This window comes from Astatotilapia calliptera, chromosome 2, assembly GCF_900246225.1.
Source record: "Astatotilapia calliptera chromosome 2, fAstCal1.2, whole genome shotgun sequence".
In the NCBI taxonomy this organism is placed as follows: Eukaryota; Metazoa; Chordata; class Actinopteri; order Cichliformes; family Cichlidae; genus Astatotilapia; species Astatotilapia calliptera.
This window is the reverse complement of record NC_039303.1, coordinates 1,363,656-1,391,120: the sequence shown is the minus strand read 5'-3', so window position 1 is coordinate 1,391,120 and position 27,465 is coordinate 1,363,656. Positions and strand designations below refer to the sequence as shown.

General features: G+C 41.6%; 1 protein-coding gene across 1 annotated transcript in view; it reads left to right on the top strand.

Moving 5' to 3' along the window:
- LOC113030172 (GDNF family receptor alpha-4-like) overlaps positions 1–27,465 on the top strand; it is an 81,016-nt gene that overhangs the window by 48,808 nt on the left and 4,743 nt on the right. The window contains exons 4-7 of the mRNA XM_026181348.1: positions 5,383–5,737; positions 13,213–13,322; positions 15,953–16,087; positions 17,153–17,289. Coding sequence (XP_026037133.1) covers positions 5,383–5,737; positions 13,213–13,322; positions 15,953–16,087; positions 17,153–17,289 — 737 coding nt within the window. The remainder of the gene's footprint in view (positions 1–5,382; positions 5,738–13,212; positions 13,323–15,952; positions 16,088–17,152; positions 17,290–27,465) is intronic.

Sequence of the window (27,465 nt, the reverse complement as noted above, 5' to 3'; positions counted from 1 at the left end):
CAGGTTAGACTGAAATGTTGTAAATGTTCCCAAGCAGCATTACGCTGCATGCTGATATCGACCCATTCAAAAGTCCATATCCTGTATCCAAACCAAAAATGTTACCAGAAAATTGAAGAACTTTGGATCACAGGCAAGATTCGTGCCAATAACAGATGTTATAGTGTTCTCTAGCTGTAAATGTAATTTTATTTTTATTTATTAATTTTAGATACCACTTCATTCATTTGAATCAAATTAGAAAAACTTTAATGTAGAAAAGTAATAAGTATTATTTATATGGTATGAGTATATATATAGGGTATTATCATTTATTTTGTGTATATGCAGGAGTTAAAATAACCCAGAATGATCTAGATTGGGATTCAGGCACCTTCATTTAATGAGCAATTAAATCTGACTGGCAGTTTAATACAAAATATTGTCAAGCAATTTTAATTTTTATGAGCTCCATTCTCATTTTCTTTGTCTCTGATACCACAGAGACAGTTAAGCCACCACACGATCCTGCCTGCAATTGTGTTTTCATCACATATGATATGTTCAGATATGAAGTTGTGCTTAAGGTATTTCAGCATCTAGATAGTTTTACAGAAGTGGAGCATATTCACAGTAACCTTTAAACAAATTAATGTGTGCATTCTTTGAAGATTATTTTCTAAGTTAAAGACTGCTCAGCAAGTTTGATAAGCTAAACATTTGAAGCTTATATATAATGTTCTAATCTATCCAAGGTTTTAAATCGGATATTGGATATGTACATGAGATGTTGCTGAATTTATCTGGATGTTTCTTATTCTAAAATGTCTTCAAAAGCACATTAGATGAGAATAATTTAAGGTTTATATTAGACAACAGTTATATTACAAACTGGGTAGTTTGCTGTACTGAAATTGTAGTATGTTTAACTGGTGAAGAGCAGAATGTGGTACCCTTGGTCGCTTCTAGCTTAGCTCCTGACAAACTTGCTGCAGATGGGTTCCCCCATCTGCTAAATCTCAGAATTCAAGACATGGTGAAGACACATTGAAACACCACGACTCGGATGAACTCGGATCAACTGGTTTTCCATTACAACCCAGAGTGAATGCTTGTTGTCATAGCCTGGGTGCCTCGTGATTTAATTAATATGCAACACGAACGGTACAACAAAGGTGGCACGAATGAGGCAAGAATGTGCCTGCTGCTTGTTCTGTGGCTTTTCCTCCAATTCCTCAGGTAATCACTGCGATTTTTCTGTAGCCATTTCCCTCGTTCCCAGGTTTCAAAAATGGCGTTTTTAATTATTGTGAACGAGACGCTCTCATGACTCATCGAGTGACCAGGAAATCGTTGGCATTAGGGATGGGTATCGAAAACCGGTTCTTGTTGAGAACCGGTTCCCACTGTTTCAATTCCTTGGAATCGTTTGCCATTTTTGCAAACGATTCCCTTATCGATTCCAGTCGCCCCGAATGACGTCACCACGTTGCGGAGCGTCATTTACCTGGCAGGAAACATGGCGCCTAAGCGGCTCAAACGCTCAAAAGTTTGATTATACTTTATGAGAACCGATGACAACAGGGCAACTTGCAAAGTAGATATTTCATTTAAGGGAGGAAACACTACGAATATGCAAAAGCATTTGCTCACAAAACACGCGATGACACGCGTTTTTAATTCCGCTCCGGACTCGTGACTCTCAACCCAGCAGCAGCGCTAACATTTGCACGTCCTCTCCCGTTAATGCGGCAGGTAAATAATCAACTAACAGTGCATATTATGTTAGCGCAATCTGCCTTATTACAAGACCTGCCATTACTGTACATGTAGGTGACCATGATGAGAGAGACAGACAGAGTCTGGCTGGCGCTCGCTGGCAGTTCTCGCTGCAGTCTACCGGTAGCGTCTCCTTTCAGGCCAGGATAGACTAATGTCACAGAGCAGTGTCTAAGTTTGTGGTCAAAGGCTTGCACCCATTTGCCACAGCAGATGCCCCCGATTTTTGGTAAGTGAATGTGTTTAATTGTGGGCAGGGACATTACTGGATATTCTTGTGTAATTGCCACAGAACAATTTATGTTATACTTTGTTATTGCTACAGAAGAATGTTGCAGCTTTAAGGCAGGGATGACTCCTGGAGTTGCTTTCTCACTGCATATGCTTTATTTCACAATCAGATCGATTCGATAACAAAAACATACAGCAGCTCCTCTCCTACTCCTAGTAGTGATGGGATTTCTGGCTCTTTTTAGAGAGCCGGCTCTTTCGGTTCGGCTCACTAAAAAGAGCCGGCTCTTTCGGCTCCGAACCGGCTCTTCAGGTTGTTTTGTTGCTTTAATTAATTTATTATTAACAATAATATAAAATTATGCACAAAAGGAATTACTAACATAAAAACAAGTGGTTTTATTTATATATGTTTATACATAAATATATGCGGTGGCCCCTAGAGACAAAACACGTACAAACTCCAAAACACATTTCTAGCATGAACTGAACTTCCAAAGCCGAGCTACTAGATCACTTAAATTACACAATTGAAGGCATGTGTGTATTGTTTGTGTATTTATACACAGGCACTCATATATATATTCAAATAATTTAAAAAAAAGTTCATTTACCTGTTATTACCACACACCAAATCCGGTCGTTGGTACTTGCTGGCTTGTGTAGCCACAAGATAACAAAGGCTCAACACTGCGCCCAGCATCCTGGAACACTTCTGTTGTCTTTTGTACGTGTTTTGAGTTTTTATGTGCTTCTGAGTTTTTACGTGCTTCGGAGTTTGTACGTGTTTTTACGTGTTTTGGAGTTTGTACATGCTTCAGAGTTCGTACGTGATTTGAAGTTTGTATGTGCTTTGTCTCTAGGGGCCACCGTAAATATACTTTTATTTATTCACTCCACATAAAATGTAATAAATAAATCATATAATACAAAAATCAACTATTCACATTTCAAGTTTTAACTATTTAAATTTTCAGCTTTTTCCTTTCACAAATTTAAAGTGAAAAGAACACAAAACACTGCAAACCACAACACAATTAAATATAAATTATAATATGAAAACTAAAAGAACATGCATATTCTCTGTCATATGGAACTGCATGAATAAACTTTCTCAATCCTTTATCATCTGCAACTGAAAATAGTTGTGGATGATTACTATACCTTTCTAATGTTGTTGTCCCTGCCTCTCTTTCTCTCTCTCTGGCTCTGTTCCTGTGCTACTGAGTGTAACTACCGCCCCTCCCCCCTCTGCCCAGCATAAAGCACAAGGCCCGCGTGCAGAGTGAAGCGGAAAAAAAGTGCGAGAGAGGCTGAGAGAAAGAAAAAAAAAAAAAGAAAACCCACGTGACGGCTCGCGATAAGGAGCCGGCTCGCGTCGTTCACGTCAAAGAGCCGGCTCTAAGAGCCATTTCGTTCGCGAACGACCCATCACTAACTCCTAGCCCTTCGCTGCGGTGGAAAAAAGAACGACTTCAATCCCCTTCAAGGAACATACGTACAAAATAGTTTTCCTGATACACCAATGGGGCGTTCAATGCCATCTTGTAAATATGAGTACTCTGGCAGAGTAACAGTTCAAATGAAAAATACACCAGAACAAACAAGCAAACAAAAAAAGAAGTGTGGGGTACCTTTGAACCAATGAACAAAGTATAACAATTTATACTTTTTAACATAACCCGACCCCGTCAATATGTGATATGTCTCACAAGAATATTTATTTTATTATTTTACATTTACAATTTTTTTTCCTGGGGACCCTGTGACACCCCATTGAAGAGCCGTAGGCTGGATCTCTCAAGATCTCACTGTTGGGTTTGTAAGGCCATGTTACTCCTAAATTTCTATCTTGTTCAAAGAGAAGATATAAAACAAAGCTCTGAGCTAATCGACCTTAGTGTTCTCCTTTTTAAAAAAAAAAAAAAAAGAATCGATAAGAGAATCGATAAAGAATCGAATCGTTAAACAGAATCGAAAATGGAATCGGAATCGTTAAAATCTTATCAATACCCATCCCTAGTTGGCATGCAGCGTGGCCATGTCACATTTTAGTTCCTGGTTGGATTGCTTGGAACCCCGGCCGAGCAGGTACTAAAAATGTACCTGGTACCAGGTAATATGACATAAAGGAAAACCCTGGCGAGTCAATCTGAGTAGTTACGAATGGAAAAGGGGCTTAACTGCAAGTTTTTGGACTGTGGGTGGAAGCCGGAGTACCCGGAGAGAACCCACGCAATCACAGGGAGACCATGCAAACTCCACACAGAAAGGCGAACACTGAATATAGGACCTTCTTACTGTGAGGCAACAGTGTGCCACAGTGCTTTCTATTATTATTATTATTATTATTATTATTATTATTATTATTATTATTATTATTATTATTAAAGTCTTGAACACATGAAGAAAGGGAGGTATAAAAAGGCATGGAAAGTCATGACACAGCTGAAATCTGTCAGCAAACAGAGAACAAAACAATGGCTCTCTCAAGGCCTACAGAAGGACTTCTAAACTCCTGAAGGTTCCAGCAAGCAGTCTTGGACCATATCCCAGACGTGGAAAGAACATAATTTCACCATAAACTGGTCACAACCAGTAGCCAAGGTTTTAGACAGAAGAGTGAAAAGAATTATCAAAAGAATTGTTCACGAGCCAAGGACCACTTGTGGAGAGGTACAGAAAAATCTGGAATCACCAGTTACAATTGTTTTAAAGAAAACAATAAGTAATGTATTCAACTGCCATGGCCTGGATGCACACTTACCATGCAAAATTCCATTCATTCATTTCATTTCATTTCATTTCATTCCTGAGCAATGAAAACACTTTCACTTTGAAAATTGATAACATGTTCAATATGCATTTTACCCACTGTATTATTTCATTTTGTAATGTCAATCTAAAACTGCTATTTTTTTCCTTTCCCCACTTTACTTTTAAGTGTTTTACCATCACATATGATTAAGCAAAAGCAACATGCATGCACCAGTTGCTGCTATTAACAAGCCTGGCCAATGCAGACATGCTGACTGTTTCAATGGGGAACCGCCTATAAAATTCAGCTCAGTAGCACACAAAACTTTGAGAATGTCTGAGAATGGCCTAAATGTGTGATCACTAATGGCCGGGCTTGGATTATAGTTTCAGGTAATGGTTTTGCTTCTGTACTGAATCAAGCTTGTTAAAACTGTGCAGGACTCTGATATTTGTTCTCTAATAGAAATGATATAGCCTTCATGTTTTTGCAAAAAGTGCTTGGAAGCCAGATCCAATTACATGCTGATTTAAAATCCCAGGTATGAACTGATGTGTTGAGGAATGTAGTCAAAGAGTATGCTAATCCTAGGAATGAATATCTTCTCTTGGTCTATTCTTCTGACACCCCCCCAGCCTCATCTTTCATGCAACTGGGTGGTGAGAACCAGTGCTTGAAGGCAGCACAAGACTGTGGCTTGTACGAAAAGTGTGGTAACCTACGATCAGAATATGTGCTAGCCTGCACAAAGCCGATGCCTGGTACCAACAGATGTAACCAACACAAATGCCACCGATCATTACGTCGCTTTCTGGAGCGGGTGCCAGAAGAGTACAGCCTGGGTGTCCTGTTCTGCCGCTGCACTGATACCTTGTGTGGTGAGAGGAGAAGGAAAACCATTGTACCCTCCTGCTCCTACCACGACAAAGAAGGTCTGCAACTGAACTGCCTCCACCAGCAAAGCTTCTGTCGCCGAGACGACCTTTGCAGGTTAGACATAAAGTGTAGAGGCAGATGAACAGTACTGTGAGCCATCCCTACTTTCTTTATATTTTGCTTTCAGTGAGCCAGAATATTTTGTAATTTTTAAAGTGATCTTGAGCAATATTTCCCCAGGCTTTCTGAAGCTTTTCTTTGGACATCCATTGATGTATTTGCATATTTCTGTCCAGTACTTGAACCTGACCATTTTCAGAGGAAAGTATTTTTCAGTTTTTGCCACTTAATGCTAACCTCTGTATTTTTCAAACAAAAACAGTCACCAAAGAAAAGGAACGAGCCAGTGATGTCTATACATAACAAATGATTACCAAAGAAACATTTTAGTTAGTGTCTTTGAGCACTTCAATACATTTCTTCACCAACTAAATGATTCCCAAAGCGCTATTAGCCCAAAACTCAGTGTATCTTAGCACAGTGTGCAGATTGACGTTAATAAAATCTGAGGAACCTTGACAAGTAGAGGACAAAAACAGCAGCAGATGTAAAACAACCTATCTAGAGTAGATAGGCAGTATATGAAATGTCCTTAGGAAAAAAAAAGGGGGGGGGGGGGGGAATCCTGCAAAGATCTGACATAGGACCTGAGAGATGCATCTGGGTCTTAAGTTGATCTGTCTACTCTCGGATCCAACCTCGTCAGTAATGCTCTCAGTGGAAGAGTTGCAGTTAATAAGCCATTCTTAAGGAAAGAAACCCAAAAGAAATACCAAATTACATACGATTTCAACGTAAAGAGTTAAACCAAAAAACAAAAACTTGGGATTGAAGACCTGTTGCCAATTTTATCAGTATATCAGTATGAAGTATATGAAGTAGGTCAGGAGAGGTTTAACAGTGAGCGCTTACAGTTATCTGTAAAACTTGATGGAGGCTTTGTTTGGGGCTATATTTCAGCCAATGAAATATTTTGCTTCCAGTGCCAAACACTTTATTCAGCAATTGACTCTTGTTTCATTTTGTTTAATGGTTTGGATAATTTAAATCTGAAGGAGCAAGACATACTAGCAGTTTAACAAATTATGATCCCTGTGTCCTCCTTCTATAAATTGACTCCTTATTGCAATAGAGTGGTTGGTGTGTCCCATTGATCCCAGGAGTTATGTTGTCAGGGCCCCTGGTAGGGTCTCCGTGGCAGATCCTGGGTGAGCAGTGATTCATACAATCTCTATGCAGCATAACAATTCAAGGGTTCTGCAAACTTTGTCCAGAATGGGGTGGCAGTCATAGGTGGTGATGTTGGTGCTTCAATCCCCAGCTTCCAAAACTGACTTGTGTTACACGGAATGCCATCTCGCTGGTGGGGAAGGAGGCTGAGCGAGGTTCGGAGAAACCAATTAGATATAGTCTGGCTTACCTGATCTGGAACCAGTTTTCTAGAGAGGGGTTGGACTCTGTTCCACTCTGGAGTTACCCTTAGCGAGAGGTGGCAGGCAGCAGTGGGTATACTTGTATGTATAAAGACAAGTGGGTTGCTTTGGGTCTGGGAACAGGTCTTGTCTGTCATCTTCATCTAGTCACTGAAGTTAGGGTTCTAGTAGAGCAGAACAGCTGCTGATTTTATAATCGTATCATCAGATCTGCCGCCGCATGTTTTGGATACTTGGGTGAAGAGAGGTGCTGAGCTGTCAACTGATCACTACCTGATAGTGAGTTGGATCAGGTGGTGGGAGGAAATGTTGGACAGACCTGGTGTACCAGTGCACTGGGAATGTCTGCCACAGTCATCAAGATCTTCTGTTTTCATCTCTGGCTTCAATTGCATTTCAAGGGAGGCCGGCAACATTAAGTCTGAGTGGACCATGTTCTGCACCTCCACTGCTAAGGCTGCTGCAAACAGCTGCAACTGAAAGATTGTTGGTTGTTAGTGTCCGTGACAGCAATCCCAGAACCAGATGGTCGATATCAGAGGTGAAGGGAGCCATCAGGTTGAAGGAATTTTATTGGGCTTAAAGACTGTGACTGTGTTAGACTGTGGGACTCCAGTGGTAGCTGACAGGTACTGGCAGGCCAACGGAGTGCGGCACTGATGCAGAGGAGGAGGGGGACAACTCGCTAATCACTGGGGTGAAGTCACTCACGTAGTTAAACAACTGCATAGTGGCAGGCCCCCTGGAGTGGATGAAAGTTCTTGAAGAGTGTTGATGTAGGGCTGTCCTAGCTGACACATCTTTGCATTGTCATGTGGAGGTCTCAAATGGTTCCTCTGAATATGCAGGCTCAGGTGGTGGCTCCTATCTTTAAGAAGGGGGGCTGGAGGGTGTGCTCCAACTACAGTGGGATTCTTTGGCCTTCTTGAGAAGGTTTATGCAAGAGTAATGAAAAGGCAAGTCCATCTGTTAGTTGAGCCTTGGATTCAGAGGGAACAATGCTGTTTTCATCCTGGTCGTGGAACACAGGACCAACTCTTTATCCTCTTAAGGATATTAGAAGGGTTTATGTTTGCCCAAGTGGTCTATATGCATTTTGTGGACTTAGAAAAGGCATTTGCCCAGGTCCCTTGTGGGGGGTGCTTTGGGAGTATGGGGTGTAAGTAGGACTCATTTCCGGTGATTGCTGGACTCCCCCTGAGCTGCCCTTTGTCACTGATTTTGTTCAAAGTTTTTATGGATAGAACAGCATGTAAAGGGCAGCCAAGTAGTGGAGTTTCTCCACTTTGGTGGCCTGAGAATTTAGAATTAGCACCCCCAAGTCTGATCTGGAAAAAGTTGGCATACACACTCTGGATCAGGGACAACTTACTGGCCTAAGTGGAGGGGTTCGAGTATCTCGGGGTCTTGTTCATGAGTTAGAGTGGAACATAAGGCAGATGGATCGGGGAGGTGTCTGCACTGATGCAGGTGCTGTACTAATCTGTTGTGGTGAAGTGAAAGCTGAGTGTTAAAGCATAGCTATTCATTCACCAGATAATCTAGGCTCCTACCCTCACCTATGGTCATGAGCTCTGATTAGTGACTGAAAGAATGAGGTTGTGAATACAAGTGTAGAAAGAGAGCCCAGCCACAGCCCAGCCAAAGGGTGAGGAGCTCAGTCATTCAAGAGGGACTGAGTAGCTGCTGCTCGTCTACGCAGTTGAGGTGATTCAGGAATCTAACTAAAATGTCTTCTGTACACCTTCTAGGTGAGGTGTTCTGGGCATGTTGCACCAGGAGGGGGGCCCAGGACAGACCCAAGACTTCCTGGAGAGATATTATCTCTCAGCTGTCTTGAGAATGTCCGTATTACCTGAAAAGGGTGGCTGGGTGAGGGATGTCATGGCTTCTGTGCTGAGACTGCTGCCTGAACTCAGATAAGCATCAGGAAATGGATGGCTGATGGATGGAACAAACAGGGGCCTCAGTAGCATGTGAAAAAACCATAGACAATGACAACAGCCTGGCACTTCTAATGCTCAACTCCTCCTGGTCCCCAACTTGGTTACACATGGTTCTGTTTGAAGACATGTGAAGCTAGAGAGACCAACACCCATAGTGAATTGTCTTCCAGGGGCCAGAGCAGGGGACATTAAGGGAAATTTAAAACTGCTGGCTGAGGGTAAAATTAAATTCCAGAAAATTATAATTCATGTCAGCAGTAATGACACCTGGTCATGTCAATCAAAGTTGACTGAAATTAATCTTGGATCGTGTGTAACTTTAGCAAAACAATTTCAGACACTGTAGTTTTCTTATGCGTACCTTATGCTGTCCGATAACGACTGACACATTTAGCTGCATGTTCTCCTTATATTGCTGGATGTCTGAGTGGTGTTCAAAAAAGGATGTGGGCATTATAGCTAATTGGTAAACTTTCTGGGGGAAATCTGGGGCCCGTTCTTCGTACCTCGCTAAGTAGGTTAGCCGGATTAGATTGTTGACGATTTCGCGTGATCCTGGATCAGTCGGTTCCCCGAAGCTCATCCGGGACTTGCTGTCATAGCAACAGAGCCGTAAGCGTAAACCTGCTCCCGAGCAGGTTCACTTTATGTAAACAGGATTAGATCGCGGCCACGCAGGTATGTCCGCTTCATTTATACGAAAGCAACAGCGATATTCCACCACTGTTTCACCATAAATAAATATTATCAATGTAACTAAAGACAATGCAGCACCTGATCCATTTATTGATTTCACACAGATACATACAGGTCATTTCCTAAAAAAGGGAAATGTACTATTAACATTCTATTACATGTATGTGATTATTACAGATGTAATTCATATTTCAGAGTAGTAATTGTAAATTACTTCGTGTAATCAAGATGAGAGACCACGGCTATAAAAGCGAAGGTGGATTTGGGAAGTCTGTCGCAGCCATGTCCTGTCCGTATACGCGAGCAGCCCATTGCGGAAGGTGCAAGATTGATAAGGAGAGTCCTCAGAATTCAGCGTATATTGTGGGATAGACAGGATCCTTTAGCTCAGCGCGACAGTGTGCTCATAGAGAGATATCGATTTTCCCGTGAGGGTATTATTTACTTAACCAACTTGTTGACGAGGGGGTGCAGGACCACCACCTGTCTTTTTTTCCTCTGCCCTTTTCTTGGTTGCTGTTATGAACAAACTAACAGAGTATTACAGGCCAGTATTACCTTGCCAAGAGACGCAAAGCAATCTAAGAGATAAATATTACCATTCTGTAGAATACTCCTGTATTCCACTTTTACTTGTTCCCATGTTCTTGTGGGTCCTGTTGTGGCTCTAATGTGAAAGGGGATATAATATAACATATTATAATATAATATAATGCCATATGATATTGGACAATATAGTGTCATATGATAGATCTACCCTACCGCCTACTGGTGTTGGCCAGAGGGGCCGATGGCGCGATATGGCAGCCTGGCTACAACCGTAGCTGCCTCCACCAGTGTGTGAATGTGGGAGTGAATGAATAGTGGTATCGTAAAGCGCTTTGGGTGCCTTGGAAAGCGCTATATAAATCCAATCCATTATTATTATTATTATTAAATTACCTACGAGTTTGATTTGTCAGCAACTTTCTGCCAGCCCTCTCTCCTTGCTTTTGCAGCCTTTGCAGTGTTCTCTTGCGTTTTAATTAAACTCTGAAACTCCTGAAATCCCTCACTCAAGAGTTCTTGCTCTGCTGCCGGAAAATACCGAGCACGCCCCTTCGACATTTTCGCCGACCAATCAGCAGGTTGCCGATCAATGTTTCTACTATCGATGCGTAGCCCCTTTTACGACGCCCAGTGATGTCACATTCCTGCGTCCAGCTGTAGTAATCGTCAACAGCAGGTGTGTTCGGGGAACCGGATTAGCGAGCTCACGGTTAGCGCGATGATTTGATCTTGGATGTGTCATTTGATCTTGGATGTAGTAAGCGACGTATGAAGAACGGGCCCCTGGTCTGTTTAGGAGAGATGGCATCCATCCACTTTGGAGCAACTTGCATTTCTAGGAAGATTAAATGTAATTGTCACAGGACGGGGGTGCAGAAGTTTTGCACTCCAGCTTGTTAATCAAGCAAAGACCCAGACAGTTTACATTCATTCATTTATTCCTAATGTTTAGCCTTGTCCACCCTAGCTGGAAAACTTAAAAAGCAATTTCATTTGTTGTCACCACCTGAGCCTTATTCAGAGTTTTTGTCTGAATTCAAACTTTTTATCTGATTTAATGCTCATTTCAGATAAAACAATTATTGTGGGTGGTTTCAACCTCCTTATAGAGACTAAAACTAGCAGCTGCGCAAAGAAGTCCTACTATTGATTAATGCTTCAGTCTTAAACATGATCAGCCTCTCTTTTAATCAGCTATGTACAACAGGCATAACAGCTTATAGCTAATTATAGGCCAATCTCCAACCTTCCTTTCATATCAAAAATCCTTGAAAGAGTAGTTGTCAAACAGCTAACAGATCATCTGCAGAGGAATGGCTTATTTGAAGAGTTTCAGTCAGGTTTCAGAGCTCATCACAGCACAGAAACAGCTTTAGTGAAGGTTACAAATGATCTTCTTCTGGCCTCTGACAGTGGACTCATCTCTGTGCTTGTCCTGCTAGACCTCAGTGCAGCGTTCGATACTGTCGACCATAATATCCTATTAGAGCGATTAGAGCATGCTGTAGGTATTACAGGTACTGCACTGCAGTGGTTTGTATCATATCTATCTAATAGACTCAAATTTGTGCATGTAAATGGAGAGTCCTCTTCACACACTGAGGTTCCACAGGGTTCAGTGCTAGGACCAATTCTGTTTAGATTATACATGCTTCCCTTAGGGACTATCATCAGAAGGCATAGCATACATTTTCACTGCTATGCATCCAATGATTGAAACCCTTGTTTTTCTTTAGTGAGGGAGATGCACTATTACACTGCCTGCACCAACAGTGGTTACTATATTGTTCCAGCAGTCAATATAGCATTCTCTGCATCGTCTCTGCCATTGGCAGAATCTGGACTCATCATGCCACATAAAATTTCTCCACATGTTCACTTTCCAGTGCGCACGTTGCCAACACCAGCACAAATTGTGTGCGTGTTAGTCCCCATAGGGAAATTGCTCCTCTGCATTTAACCCATTCACCCAGTGAAGCAGTGGGCAGCCACCAATGCAGCGCCCGGGGAGCAGTGTGTAGGGACGGTACCTTGCTCAGGGGTACCTCAGGGTAACCGTTCAGTGGAGTCGAACCCCCGACCTTCCGATCATGGGGCCACCACTCCACCTACTGAACTATCCCTGCCTTGTGAAGGTCAATCAGCAGGCCTCCTGGCACCCTTTTGAAATCACAGATTGGCTGTGTGCAATTAGAGAGAAATCAGTCATGTTGTCCTGCAAACCTTGACTGTAAATCTGTAGAAGGTCCTAGGTGGTGAGAGTTGACAATCTTGGCTTTGTCTTCTTGGGAGTGGCCCACTTTGCAGCGTGTCTCTGACATCCCCCATATATATGGACGTGAAACTTCTATTTGGAGATGGTATTAGGGCTCACTCCAAATAAAATTGAAGCTTGGTGTTGTGGAACACCTGCTTGAAATTGCCCTACGCATGGGCCCTGTCCACGTCTATCAAACATGGCATGTTTGAAGGAGACACCAACTGACTGCTGTAGCAGGGTCCACGTTCAGAGGTGCTATTACTGAGGTGCCAATCAAACACCTGATCATCAGCTGGTGTCTACAGTAACAGAGGATCAAAACAAGAGTCAATAACAGAATAAGCTGTTTAGTATTTGGCAGATAATATTTGGCAAACTTTTCATGGGTGCAACCCATATACTCAACTGCTCAAACCATAAATGCATTTTCTTTACAAATGTGACGCCATTTAATGGGAAATGAACAAGCTTCCTAAAGACAGATGATTTTTTGCTAAGAAGTATTGCTACAGCAAAGAAATAATCAGCCAAAGAAAAATTTTCTTATTTTTTGTGCTAAGTTTATTATACATAAGAAGGTGTTGTGTAAGTTAGTCTTGCCTGCTTTTAATGTTGATATTGACTGTTTGTTTGTGTTGTTGCCAGGTCCAGACTGGCTGATTTCCTCAATAACTGCCAGCCGTCTCATCTGACAGCCAGCGGCTGCCTGAAAGATTCAGCAGGCCTCTGTCTCCGAGCCTATGCCGGACTCATAGGTACTAAACACACGGGGAAGGAGGGAAAAAAGACGAAAAAGCCTACTGCCTTACCAAAAAATAGAAGGCTGCAAGTGTCGGATTTGGCTCGTTTGTCATTTTTATTACAGTTTCAGAGAAATTTAGAAAACATAGAGCCCTTAGTTACTTTTGAAGTGTAACAAACAAGAATCATGAAACACACAGTATGGACAAAACAATGAAAAAGAGGAAAAAGAAAAGGTAACGAGTCTGAGTGTGAGTGTTTTAACCTGTCCCATCCGACACTTTAAAAACATGTGCATTCTACAGTCCCTCTCTTGATGTTGTAATCTATCTCATCAATAGTGTTTGAAACATTAAAATTTACAGACATTTATTTACTTGCTTATCCATGCCGGATCACAGGGCAGCAGCTGCACAGAAGCTTAGACCTCCCTCTCCACAGCCACCTTCTTCAGCTTATCCGGGGGAAGCATCAAGGCCGTCCCATCCCAGCTGAGACATGTAATCTCTCCAGCATGTTCTAGGTCTTCCCATGGGCCTCCTTCCAGTGGGACATGCCCAGAACACCACATCCAGGAGGCACCTTGTAGGCATCTTTGTCAGATGCCCAAACCACATCAACTGGCTCCTTTCGATACGGAGGAATAGCAGCTCTACCCTGAGCCCCTCTCAAATGTCTCAACTCCTCACTCTAACCAGCCACCCTTAGAAACCTCATCTGCTGCAATCTCATTCTTTCAGTCACTACCATAAGCTTGTGACCATAGGTGAGGTTGATGGCGTAGATTGATCGGTAAATCGAGATCTTCGCTTTTACAGTAAGCTCTCTCTTCACCACAACAGAGTAGTACAGTGTCCCCATCACTTCTCAACCCGTCTGTCAATCTGTTGCCACCATATTCCATCACATGTGACCCCGAGATACCTAAGCTCCTCCAACTGGGGCGCCAACCTGTCCCCAATCCAAAGTGGGATCTTCATCCTTTTCTAGCTGAGGACCATGGCTTCAGATTTGGAGGTCCTGATTCACATTCCCGCTGCTTCAAACTTGGCTGCAAACTGCTCCAGTGTGAGCTGGAGGTCACCCCCAGATAAAGACAACATAACCACATCATCTGCAAAAAGCAGAGATGAAAATCTGGGACCATTAAAGTTGAAGCATTTTACATATTTAAATTGGACACTGGCGCAGGCTGTCATGCATGTTTCTCACGTAGTACAATGGTGTTGTCAGCTTCCTCGTCGTTGCTATTGGTTGCAACCAATCTGGTTCTCCTGGGCTTTGTTATGATGTTTGTGTTCTGGTGATTTGGGCGAGCTTGATGGGGGCAGAGATGTTCTTACAGCACAAATTATCACACAACCTGGTGTTATCTACGCTAGTGTACTCACCGTTGCTTGAAAGTTCGGTTTCCGGGTCTCATCATCACTTTTAGGGGTTTGGTTATTATGCTGATTAGTAGCACAACGTCACAAATGTGCATGTTGTTAAATACCCCAACTCTTTCATCTTTGGACTGAAGGAAGAACAACACTCGGCATTTAATGCTCAATCAACAATCTCTTTAATCAATATTCCATACAATACAGTGTCTGACTGTTTCTCACATTCTTATAGCTTCGGCCTCCCTCCAAACTAAGCATTCACATTCTTTCTCTCTCAGTAAGCCTAAGTTATGACCTTGGCTTCCTGTTCAGTAGGTTTTGTTCTTTCTAATCAGAGAAATAAGGCCATGATTCTACATAAACAGCAGTCCCAGGCACAAACACATACAAAGAGCTCACTCTTTAATCCTTTTCTGACACATCAGTACTATGGCCATGCTGGCTTGAACAGACACTAGTTTATGATCGTTCTCAAAGTCTCATGGCACAAACCGAGCTAGCCTGCCAGCGGTACAAACCCACACTTACAGATTGGTTTCCTTTAAAAAGAAGATATACATCGAAAGAGCAGTATCAAATAAGTTACATTTGTTATTAATCTTACAGTATTGTGCCAGTTTTAACATGATCCCAGAAAACTACATCTGAATCGTAGACACGTGTTACAATATTTGTTCACGTGTCTGTAGTGAAAACCTTATTGTATTCTAAACTGAGGGATGGATACTAGCTTCTGTTATTTCTATCCATGTTCTATTCCAAAGTAGTTTATATTTGCCTGTTAAGTAACTTACACGAGGGCTCCAAAAATGTTGATATTAAATGTATTAAGATATCTATCAGAACAAATGGAAAGTAATGTATCAAATGTTGAAATGTTCTTTGTGTGTGTGTTTTGCACTGAGTTGTGTTTTTTACTGCCTGTTAAAGTGCTAGCTAACTTCCAAAATGCAAAATTGTGGCTTAAAAATTGACAAGGTAGTGCCAGAAAACTCTAGGATCTGCAGAACTTCAATATCCCTTGGTCCTTTAAATGAAGGTCATTAAGTGGTTGTTATGTTGTTCTGCAGAAGACAAAACCAGTTTCAATTTCGTGCTCAATCGTTCTAAGTAAAACTTTATGTAGAAGCCAATAAATGCATGAAGTATCTTAGAACATAGTCTCAAAGATTGATAATCATTAAAATGTAAAATCCAGAACCTTTGATCTGCCCACAGCGAAGTTTCTGTGACAACACCTTGACCTTTTAAAACCACAGGTACCATCATGACGCCCAACTACATCAGTAACAGCTCTGCAGATGTGTCGCTGTGGTGCAACTGTGAAGGCAGTGGCAACCAGTGGCAGGAATGTCTGAAACTGCAGCGCATCTTCACCCACAACAGCTGCCTGCGTGAGTCTACAGTACATACGTTTCATATACAGCAGTCATTTTTCATTCCAAATAGCAGGATGTAACAAGTTTGACTAACTTGTTTGTTACCCCTCGTCTAAACTGTTTACAATATAATTCTTTAATTTTTGTTTTTAAAATGTTTGACAGCCATGATACATAAATTAAATATTTTACATGAAATAAAATGAAAATGCAACAGCAAAAAATGCTGTTTATCAAATAAATGAATGAAAACTAGGCCAGTCCAATGCATACCTACTTGTCAGAAAGAAAACGACTGCTTTGATGAATCTTACTTTAAAAACATTTCCTCATGAGGTAGCATAAGCTACACTTTGCAGCCAATTTTTCTAATGTAGCCTAAAAATATATAAAAAGTAACAGCTTATGGTTTAATGGTGTCCCATGATGCTCTGCATGCAAATGCAGATGTCTTTTACACTAAATCATGCAAGTGTTTATATTTCTGGGATGGTTTGAAAATAGACACACTTTAAAGACTTGACACACAATTTATTTTGATAATGTCTGCTTTAAATAATGCATCTGAGGAATTGTGAAAACAGCATTAATGTGTGTTACTATCAAAGATATATCAAGATTCAGATCAAAGGAAATAAAGGGAAAAATGACTGTGACACTGTCTGCTGGATCAGTCTGGGTGGTTGTCTCCAGCAGTGGCTTACTCAGCATGAACTGAGCTCTACCTTTTTTAAAAAGGCAGCTACATGCTGCAACCTTAGCAGTCAGGAGAGTTTTACAGATTGTCTCTGCAGGTTTGTAGGGTGTGAAAAGCCCCTTCAGCTGTCATTCAATCACAAGAACTCTCAATAATGGTGTCCATACACAATGGCCATAAACATCTAAACACTAAAGCCTGGATCTATAAATCAATGTATTGTCCTTAAATCATTGTAATTTATCTATCTGCCAACTGCTCTAACAATAAAGCTGCCAAATAGATGTTTTTTCATGCCTACACAGATGGAGTGTTGCAGACCTGTGCACGCGCACACACACACACACAAACAGAGGGAGTGATGTGCTTGTTTCTCCAAGCAGGTAACTCCATCAGCTGGATGGGGAGCCTCGGCTTGCTGCCTGCAGACATCACCCAACCTCCTGCGCCTAGACCCTCCCCGCTGGTTCAGAAGGATGAGCTGCTGAAGAATAACCACCTGCCTGAGCACAACAACATTGTGAGTACGCTAAAGCTCATCACCGCTCATCACTGCTGCCACATTTTAAATTACCTTTCAGACTTATCCTAAAGCCTTCTTGCTATCTTTGGTCTAAGCCCATCAAATCACTGTCACGCTTTTATTTATTATGTGGTTATCTCTGTTGCTGGGCTTTTATACCTCAGTTATTGTGTTAGTCCTCCATTTTTACTGGTTTAAAACTATTGGCCTGTAAAAATCAAGCTAATATCCTTTCAGTATTTATTAAATCTTTCAATTTAGCACAAGAAAAACCATCATGGGGGTCCTCAAAATGGGTGAGCTACACTGTTGTGCCACTTGTATCTCAAATAATACTCTCACACGTATCTATATATAAATATATTTAGATATCTATAGAAATCTTGGCTCATGAGGTCAAATGTGTCTTTGAGATATTGGAAGCTTATGAGTAATTGTGCTGTAATCCCCTTTAGTGCCAACCATTTAAGCTGGAGTCTAATTTTCCTGGTATGAATGTGTTGTCGTATAATATCCATTTTAATAGTAATAAATCCATTTCCAGCTTTAGAAGTTTTACTACCGTGTACCATTTTTCTAGAGTAAATCTGACTATAGGATTAGAATTTTCTTCTATTGAAACTTTGATCTTACTCTCCCCAATACTTCTTTGGATTGGAAAATTGAATATGGAGGTCTCTATTTCTATTTGGTGTATTCTGTATTACATTAATATACCAGAATGTGTAACTGAGCTGCATCAAAATAGTTTTTTAAATAGGGAAGAGCCATCCCTCCTTCAGTCTTAGTTAGCAGTGATGTTGTAATGAATCCTGGGTTTCCTTCCTTCCCAAATAAATCTAGAAATTTATCCCATCTATGAAAATGTGCTTGTGGTGCTTGGCATGGTTAAACATAAATATAATAATTGTGCTGCTAGATTCACAGGATATGTATTCCACCTATCAAGATCTTTTTGTATGTCTGAGTCAATTGGAACGTAGTTGGTATAAGGACGCTAAGTTTTCAGTTATGTTTATAACTAAAAACTTAGATATTGTTTGTTTGCATTCCAGTTTATTTTCAATTCTTGGAGCTTTTGGTCTTGGATACAATTGAATAATAGAAGTTGAATCTTTTTAATATTTATCTTCTAACCTGAGTATTTTCCTAATGTGTTTAATGCTTGCCTTAATTTAAAAAAGGAATTAACTGGGTCTGTTAAACATATCATGATATTGTCTGTGAATAAACTAATAGTACTTGGTTATTGATTTTGATCCCTGAGTTATCTTGCCTAATCATCTGAGCCAGTGGTTTAATATATAGGGATGGAAACTGATAAGACTTTAGTAATTCCAATTCCATTATCGATATCAATTATTGATTTGATTCCTTATCGATTCTCATTGGCTCCACTTTGAGAGTCACCACCATTTCTAAGCAGCATATCAAAGACATTACATTCATGCAAATTAATTACATGCTGTGTGGTCAAATGTTTGTGCATGTTGGAGGTGTTTCCCCTCTTTGTTATGGTCAGTGTGGTCATTACTCAAGAAAGTAATTGCACATATTACACATATTACACAGAATACATGTCTTAAAACTTTTCACTTTTCTTGCAGTACGTTACTTAATTACACCCCGAAAAAAGACATCCGTTATACTACTCGTTATGTTACTCTCATGTTACTCTGTAAAATTATCTGAAACACACTATTGAGGACACTCAGGATTTTTCACTTAGTATTTAGATATGAACACAAAGCCGACAGCACACAGGAAAGATGGAAACCAGCACAAAGACACTTTAGAGTGATAGTCACGGTGATTCTGCTTTAGAAACATGAACAGGCAGGAGGCTGCGGCCTGACTCCTCATCAGCATGTTACCTGTTGAAGTTCAGCACTTTGTCACGATGCTGGGTTTGGGGTCTGCGTTTACTCTGCATTCTTGGCTAGCTTAGCGTTAGCATGCTGTCTGTGCCAGTGTTTGCGAAGAGCTTGTGAAGTTGCATTAATAGCATAATGCAGTTGTTCCTGACCTGGAGCAGTCTCCACTTTACCAGCGCACTTTCATTCTTTTGTGCAATAAAAATAAAAGTAATGTCCATATCCTCGCTGGATAGTGCTCCACTATTTTCCTCCTCCAGCACACAAACTGAAATCAGCTGTTTGTAGCGAGCGTGCGAGAACTGATAAGTGGGACTGATACCCAGGCAGACTAACAATGCCGGAGAATTGGGCTGCTGGAACCGGTTCTCGACTCCCTTCCCTATTACAGGTGAAACTTGAAAAATTGAGAATATCATGCAAAAGTCCATTTATTTCAACTTAAAAGGTGAAACTAATATATGATATAGACTCATTACATGCAACACTAGATATTTCAACCCTTTATTTGTTATAATTTTGTTCATCATGGCTTACAGCTTTTGTAAACCTCAACTTCAAAAGCTCAGAAAATTACAATATTACAAGAAATCAATAAAACAACGATGTTAAATGTCGGACCTCTGAAAAGTGCAATCATGCATATGTACTCAGTACTTGGTTTGGGCCCCTTTTGCATGAATTACTGCCTCAATGCAGCGTGGCATGGATGCTATCAGCCTGTGGCACTGCTGAGGTGTTATGGAAGACCAGGATACTTCGATAGCGGCCTTCAGCACTTCTGTTCGGTCTCATGTCTCGCCTCTTCCTCTTGGCAATGCCCCATAGATTCTTTATGGGGCTCAGGTCAGGAGAGTTTGCTGGCCAATCAAGCACAGTAATCCCGTGGTCACTGAACCAGGTTTTGGTACTTTTGGCGGTGTGGGCAGGTGCCAAGTCCTGCTATAAAAGTCTGCATCTCCATAAAGCTTGTCTACAGAAGGAAACATGAAGTGCTCCAAAATGTGCTGGTAGACGGCTGTGTTGACTCTGGACTTAATAAAGCACAGTCGACCAACACCAGCAGATGACATGACTCCCCAAATCAGCACAGACTGTGGAAACTGGACTTCAAGTGTCTTGGATTATGCGCCTCTCCATTCTTCCTCCAGACTCTGAGACCTTGGTTTACAAATGAGATGCAAAATTTGCTCTCATTGGAAAAGAGGACATTGAGTCAGTGAGCAACAGTCCAGTTATTTTTTTCTTCTTTAGATTTGTGTCGAAGTTGATAATGTGGTGTTGTTAATGTTGTTAATTGCCAGTAGTTTTGTGGCTTTTGGTCCTAATTTATCATCATCATCATCATTTTCTTCTACATATTGTTTTATCTCCCCCTTGATTTCTTTAAATATCTCTGGATTGTTCAATATTCTGACATCAACCCTCCAAATTGTATTTCTGTTTGCACTTTTCAACCTAAGCTTTAAGCACATGGTACTATGATTTGAATCATCCGATACCCCGATGACGCACTCTCGAATTTTATCCCTATTCTGTCTTTGTGTAAAAAAGTAGTCTATTCTAGAATTAACAGAAGGGGTTACTAAGTAGTGGGTGTAATTCTTTTGGAGAGGGTGGCAATTTCTCCACCCATCGATAAATCATTTCTTCCTGTCATGCTGACTGAACGCACTCCAGTGTAGATGGAAAGATTCAACTTAACAGTCTCTTGTTTTTAAGCAGCACGGTGGCACGGTGGTTGGCACTGTTGCTGCACAACAATTCCTGAGTTCAATTCCACCATCTGTTCTGTGTGGAGTTTGCATGTTCTCCCCGTGTTTGCGTGGGTTCTCGCCGGGTACTCCGGCTTCCTCTCACAGTCCAAAGACATGCAGTTAGTGGGGACAGGTTAACTGGAAACTCTAAATTGCCCATTGGTTTGATTGTGAATGTTTGTCTGTCTCTCTGTGTTAGCCCTGCCACAGACTGGCGACATGTCCAGGCTGTACCCTGCCTCTTGCCATATGACAGCTCGCGACGCTGAAAAGGATAAGCAGAAGCAGATGGATGGAGTGTTTTATTTACAAACACCAAATGAACTATATACAAAGTGTTGGGAGTGAATTGGGACTCCGGGGATCCGAGGGTAGGGAGGAAAGGGGGCTCTGCACTCTTGCTCTGCTCACGTACTCCAACACGCTCCATGCAACACTCGCCACACTGCCAGGGAAATACTCCAGGGAATAAAGGAAATGCCCAAGAGACAGGTCTAGGGAAATCTGTTTACAGACAGACGAAGTAGAATCAACACTAAATAACGCTTGGAAAACACAAGAGAAACTCAAATCAAATCAAATCAAAATTTATTTATATAGCACATATTAAAACAACAGTGTTGACCATAGTGCTTCACAGTCAATAAAAACATGAGATAGTTAAAACAAACAATAAAAGAGGACAACAAACAATAGGTAACAACACAACAAGCTAAAACAGCCAACTAGACAGAATCAAAAACCAAAGTAAAAAAATAAGTTCTAAGACGTGATTTAAAAGACTGGATCGACTCGGCAGTGCGAATATGAACGGGGAGGTTATTCCAGAGTCTGGGTGCCACGGATGCAAAGGCTCGGTCGCCTCTCGACTTCATTCGAGTCCTAGGTTGTGCTAGGAGCCTGTGATTGGACGATCTAAGTGCTCTGTTGGGATTGTATGAATGGAGTAAATCAGAAAGATAACTGGGCGCTAAATTATTCAAAATATTAAAAGTGAACAAAAGCATTTTAAAATCTATACGATATTTAACAGGGAGCCAATGTAATTTGGCTAAAATTGGAGTTATGTGTTCATGAATTCTCGTACCTGTTAAAAGACGCGCAGCTGCATTTTGAATTAACTGAAGCCGGCAAAGAGAGGAGTGTTGGAGGCCCGAGTAGAGGGAGTTACAGTAGTCCGATCTGGATGTAATAAATGCGTGGACAAGCTTTTCAAGGTCCTTTAAAGGAAGGAACGGCTTTGCTTTGGAAATCTGACGCAACTGGTAAAAGCTGTTTTTTACCACAGTGGAGACGTGTTTCTCGAGTTTAAAAGAGCCATCCAGGAACACTCCGAGGTTTCTTACAGTGGACGAAAGATGGCTAGCGAGAGGGCCTAGGGCATCAGCTAACTGGTCTAGCGGAGTGTGACTACCAAAGACTATGATTTCGGTCTTATTCTTGTTCAATGTAAGAAAATTATGTGATAACCAAATTTTAACTTCATGCAAACAGTTGAACAGAGGTTGCAAAGAAGCAGTCACATCGGATTTCAGAGGTGAATAAATCTGGATATCATCGGCATAACAGTGAAAGGAGATGTTGTATTTACTAAAAATGAATCCCAAGGGCAACATGTACAAAGAGAAAAGAGCAGGACCGAGCACGGACCCTTGAGGCACACCACAATAAATAGGGGTGGAAGCCGAGGAGTGTTGCCCCATAGCAACAGAGAACGGCCTCTCTGAGAGGTAGGATTTAAACCAAGATAAAACCGTACCTTTGAGACCAACAACATGTTCCTGTCTTGATAGAAGAATGTTGTGGTTAACCGTGTCAAAAGCAGCAGACAAGTCAAGTAAAACTACGACCACAGAATATCCAGAGTCAACAGTTAAAAGAAGATCATTAAAAACTCTAAGTAAGGCTGTCTCTGTGCTGGGGCGAGGTTTCAAACCAGACTGAAACTTGTCATTAATACCATTTGCATCTAAAAAGGCCTGAAGTTGTTTTAGAACTACCTTTTCCAATATTTTGGAAATAAAAGGGAGTTTGGAGATCGGCCTGTAGTTAGTGAGACCATTAGGGTCAAGATTTTTCTTTTTCATAATAGGTTGCACAACAGCATGCTTAAAGACAGACGGTACACAACCTGATGACAATGATGCATTCAGCAGAGATAAGATACAAGGACCAATAACATGTAAAGCTTCCTTAAAGAAACGAGAAGGAAGAATATCGTGCGGGAAACCAGAGATTTTGAGATGATCAATTATATCTTTTAAAGCAGAATAAGACACTGGGTCAAACTGTTGAAAGACAGTCAAGCATTCAGAAGCTGGAACTGGGTCTAAAACTGATGATGGATGAGATGGATGAGAAGCCCTTAGAGCTGAGATTTTATCAGAGAAATACTTTAAGAATTTATCACAAAGAGCAGGGGAAGCATCCCTATAAGTGGTAGTGCAAGGGTTTATCACAGAGTTAAAAGTATTAAAAAGAGCTCGGGGGTTGTGGCTATTAGTCATAATAATGCTAGACAAAAAGGCAGATTTGGCAGCTTTAACAGACTTTTGATACTTAGATAGACAATTATGGAGGATGTCCAGAGAGACGTGGAGTTTGTCTTTCCTCCATTTCCTTTCAGCACGACGACATTCACGCCTGAGGGCGCGAGTAGCATCATTTAGCCAGGGTTGTGAGGATTTGGCACGTTTAATCCTCAGAGGTGCCACAGAGTTAAGGATGTCAGCGCATGTAGTATAAAAGAGGTTAGCAAGCTCATCCGCTGATAAAACCCAGGGTTACACTAACGTGAGTCTTTACAACAGTCCAGCGACGAGAAACTCTGAGCCACCACCTTAAGTAGTGGCCAGGAAACTGCTGGATAATGAGCCTCAGGTGTGTAATTGCCTGCAGGTGCGTGGGCCAAAGGCGAGAGCCCGTGGTGAGCTCTGCCCAGGCAGAGGTAGAGAGAGCGTGAGCAAAAACGAAAGCGAAAACACACGAAGCCTTGCAGAGTGAGCCGGACAGCCACAGGGACCACGACCATCACCACACATTTCTAATTAATTTAGCAACAGGTTCCTGTAGCTAGTTGTGTCCATATTACTATTCATTATTACGTTCAGATCCCCCACATATACAGATTCCTTCATTTTCCACTGATACAGCGTCAAACAGAGATTTAAAAGATTCTGTCCACTTTCAGGTGGTGCATACACGTTCACCAGTGTAACAATGTTTGGTCCATCAGTCCTTTAACTATGAAGTATCTGCCTTCATCGTGTTTAATTTCCTTTCCACACACAAAATGAATAGTATTAGAGATTAATATTGCTTCTCCTCTTTTACGTGAATTTCTATGTGAACAATAAAAAGTATTATTGAAGACAAATCTTTTGGGTTTTTCATCTTCCACAATCAACAGATGGGTTTCTCCATCTGTGCCTTTTCCTTTTTACGTTTGGTAATTATTCTAGATCTTTTCACTGGAATTCCCAGAACATTTACATTAAGGAACATAATTCTAACATTTCCTTTGTTTTATGTTCACAATGGTTAAATGCCACGGTTGGCAGAAGAGCTTTAGTGAGACATATTTAAATAACAAAGAAGTGTATTTAGAACTGCTGACTTCCACCCAGACAGGTCAGCTACACACCTGTCAAGTGCTGGCCCCTTCATGCTTTGAGCTGGGACACCTCTCGTAAAGAGGGGACGCCACTCTGGTGTTGATTCCCAACCCTTTGTGGGTTAATTCATCATTACCTTCCCCCATCAACATGTATAGGTATTTTTGTCACCAGCTAAAACTCATGACTCCCTTAAGATATCTCTCTTTCTGTCGTGTTTTGCAGCTTACTTAGTTTGACTCAAGTGTGGGACTTCGGCAAGACAGCGAGATGCAGAATAAACTTTGTGATACTTTTTTCACTTTAACACAAAACTGAGGAAAATAATGATTGCTTAAATATGTGCAAAAGGAAACTAAGGGTAACTCAGAACATAGACGTTGGTGGACCGAGAGAACTGGTACTTCTCCAAGGCTGGGATCAGGGGTGGTTCATAGCCAAAAGCAACCTCAACAGGGGAAATACCAGTGGCTGAGGAGGTTAGTGTATTCTTATGGTCAGTCAGTACAACAAATGGATGTTTGGCTCCCTCATTAGCAAACACCAAGAATCACTGAAGCTGCTTTCAGGTGGTGTGAGTGGGCCAATCCGCCATGGTTTTTACTCTTTCCAGATAAGTCTTCATCCTGAAACACGAAGCCAAGGAAAGATACTGTAGTTACATGAAACTCACATTTTTCTGCTTTCACATACAATCTGTTCTCAAGGAGCCGATGCAAAACTTGATGCACATGGACCTGGTGCTCCCCCATACTCTTAGAAAAAATAAGAATTTCTTCTAAATAAACAAACAAGTTTAAGAAATCCCGGAGTACATCATTGATAAGTGCCTGGAAGACAGCTGGGGCATTAGTAAGGCCGGACGGCATCACTAAAGACTTGAAGTGACCGAGGCGTGTATTAAATGCCATTTTCCATTCATCTCCCTCACGAATTCGAACCACATGGTAAGGATTTCGTAGGTTCAGTTTAGTGAAGACGGAGGCCCCCTGGAGGAGTTTGAAGACAGAATTACTGGGGTGAAGAGGATATTTAATTTTCACTGTGATCTGATTAAGTCCACGGTACTCAGTGAGGGTCTTATCTTTCTCGGCCACAAAAAACAACCCAGCCCTTATGTGGGAGGCAGATGGTCAAATTATCCCAGCGGTGAGGGAATCCATAATGTATTTCTCCATAGACTCCCTCTCAGGGCGGGAGAGATTGTATAATTTGCTGGTAGGTAATGGAGCTCAGGACAAGGCCTGTGCAGCTGTCTTATAGCCTGTAGGGAGGTAGTGAAGGAGCCATCTCCTTACTGAAGACTGTCGTGATAGACCCTAGGAAGTTGAGTCAAATCGGGAGAACACGGGGTGACAACTCGGGGAGTCATGTTTACCGTTTACCATTCTAAAATAATATCCCGGAGTCTGGATGGCCGCACTGGTCTGGATGGCTGCACTGGTCCTTAAGTATTACAGTTGATTAAAGATGAGCAGCAGGTGAACAGATTAGGAGAGAAGGATGCTTTGCCCAGGTAAGGCAGGGAGGACGACTGCCTTTTACCCACAGATCAAGGCTTCCTATAACACTTTCCCTGGTTTAAGAGTACCAACATTTATTTACAATAATTAAGCCTAGCAATTACATGAAAAATATAATAGTACTGTGTGCATATACATATATACTCACACCCACTTACACACTCAGGTGCATCTCTACTCAAATCAAACATTTCAAACAGTTTGGTAAACTGGAACATATTAAACTAAACTCTTTCAGGGAAAACATTAAAGCTGTTCATCATCTAGGCTTTTTCTGTCAAGTGCCATTTGTAGTTCAAGTAAATAATAATGGATTGGTTTTATATAGCGCTTTTCAAGGCACCCAAAGCGCTTTACAATGCCACTATTCATTCACTCTCACATTCACACACTGGTGGAGGCAGCTACAGTTGTAGCCACAGCTGCCCTGGGGCAGACTGACAGAAGCCAGGCTGCCATATCGCGCCATCGGCCCCTCTGGCCATCACCAGTAGGCGGTAGGTGAAGTGTCTTGCCCAAGGACACAACGACCAGGACAGAGAGCCCGGGGATCAAACCGGCAACTTTCCGGTTACAGATACGCTTCCCAACCCCCTGAGCCACGGTCAGGGGGTTACACAATTACACAAACCAAAAAGTAATTTGGTTTGTGTTCACCCATTGATGTTAGCCTGCTGTTGGAACTCCAGCAGTCGTCCTCGGGCTCATGCAAGTTGCCCCAATCCTGTTATTTCTGCCTGCTTCCCAATTCACAGTTCTGGTGTTCTTCTGCAGCTTCTTGATGAGGGCTTGATGAGCACTTAAAGTACTTTCTACAACTACTAAGCCTTTTCACCCAATGTTTCTTTTATGCTGTGGCAGGCAAGATGTAGGACCCAAATGCAGGACTTGAAACACAAGAGGGGTGAACTGAGAGAGGCAGCTTGTGGCAACAACTCAGACATCTCAAACATGGAAAAACAAAACCTAAACTGGAAACTAGGAAGCTAGGGACACAGAATTAATAAAATAGAAAATGGGAAAAAAAGAAGCTAGGAGTTACAAGGAGACTTGAGGAGAACAGAGATAACACACAGGACATAGAGGTAGTTAACGACACAACAATGGACAAACGAAATCACAGGGCTTAAATACACAAGGGAGTAATGGAGGGCGACATATATGAACCTAATCTGACATGATGAAACAAAGGGGAAGCAAAAGTGAAAACACTGAACGAAGGACATGAGACTATCAAAGTAAAACAGGAAACACAAGACAGGCACGGTGACGTAGACTTGACAAGGAGATACGGCTGAAACAGAGACAAGACTATCAAACAACGACACGGAGACATAACTGACTGGGGAGACACAGGAGATACACAAATATAGAGACCGGGAAAGAACAGACAACAAAACAGAAC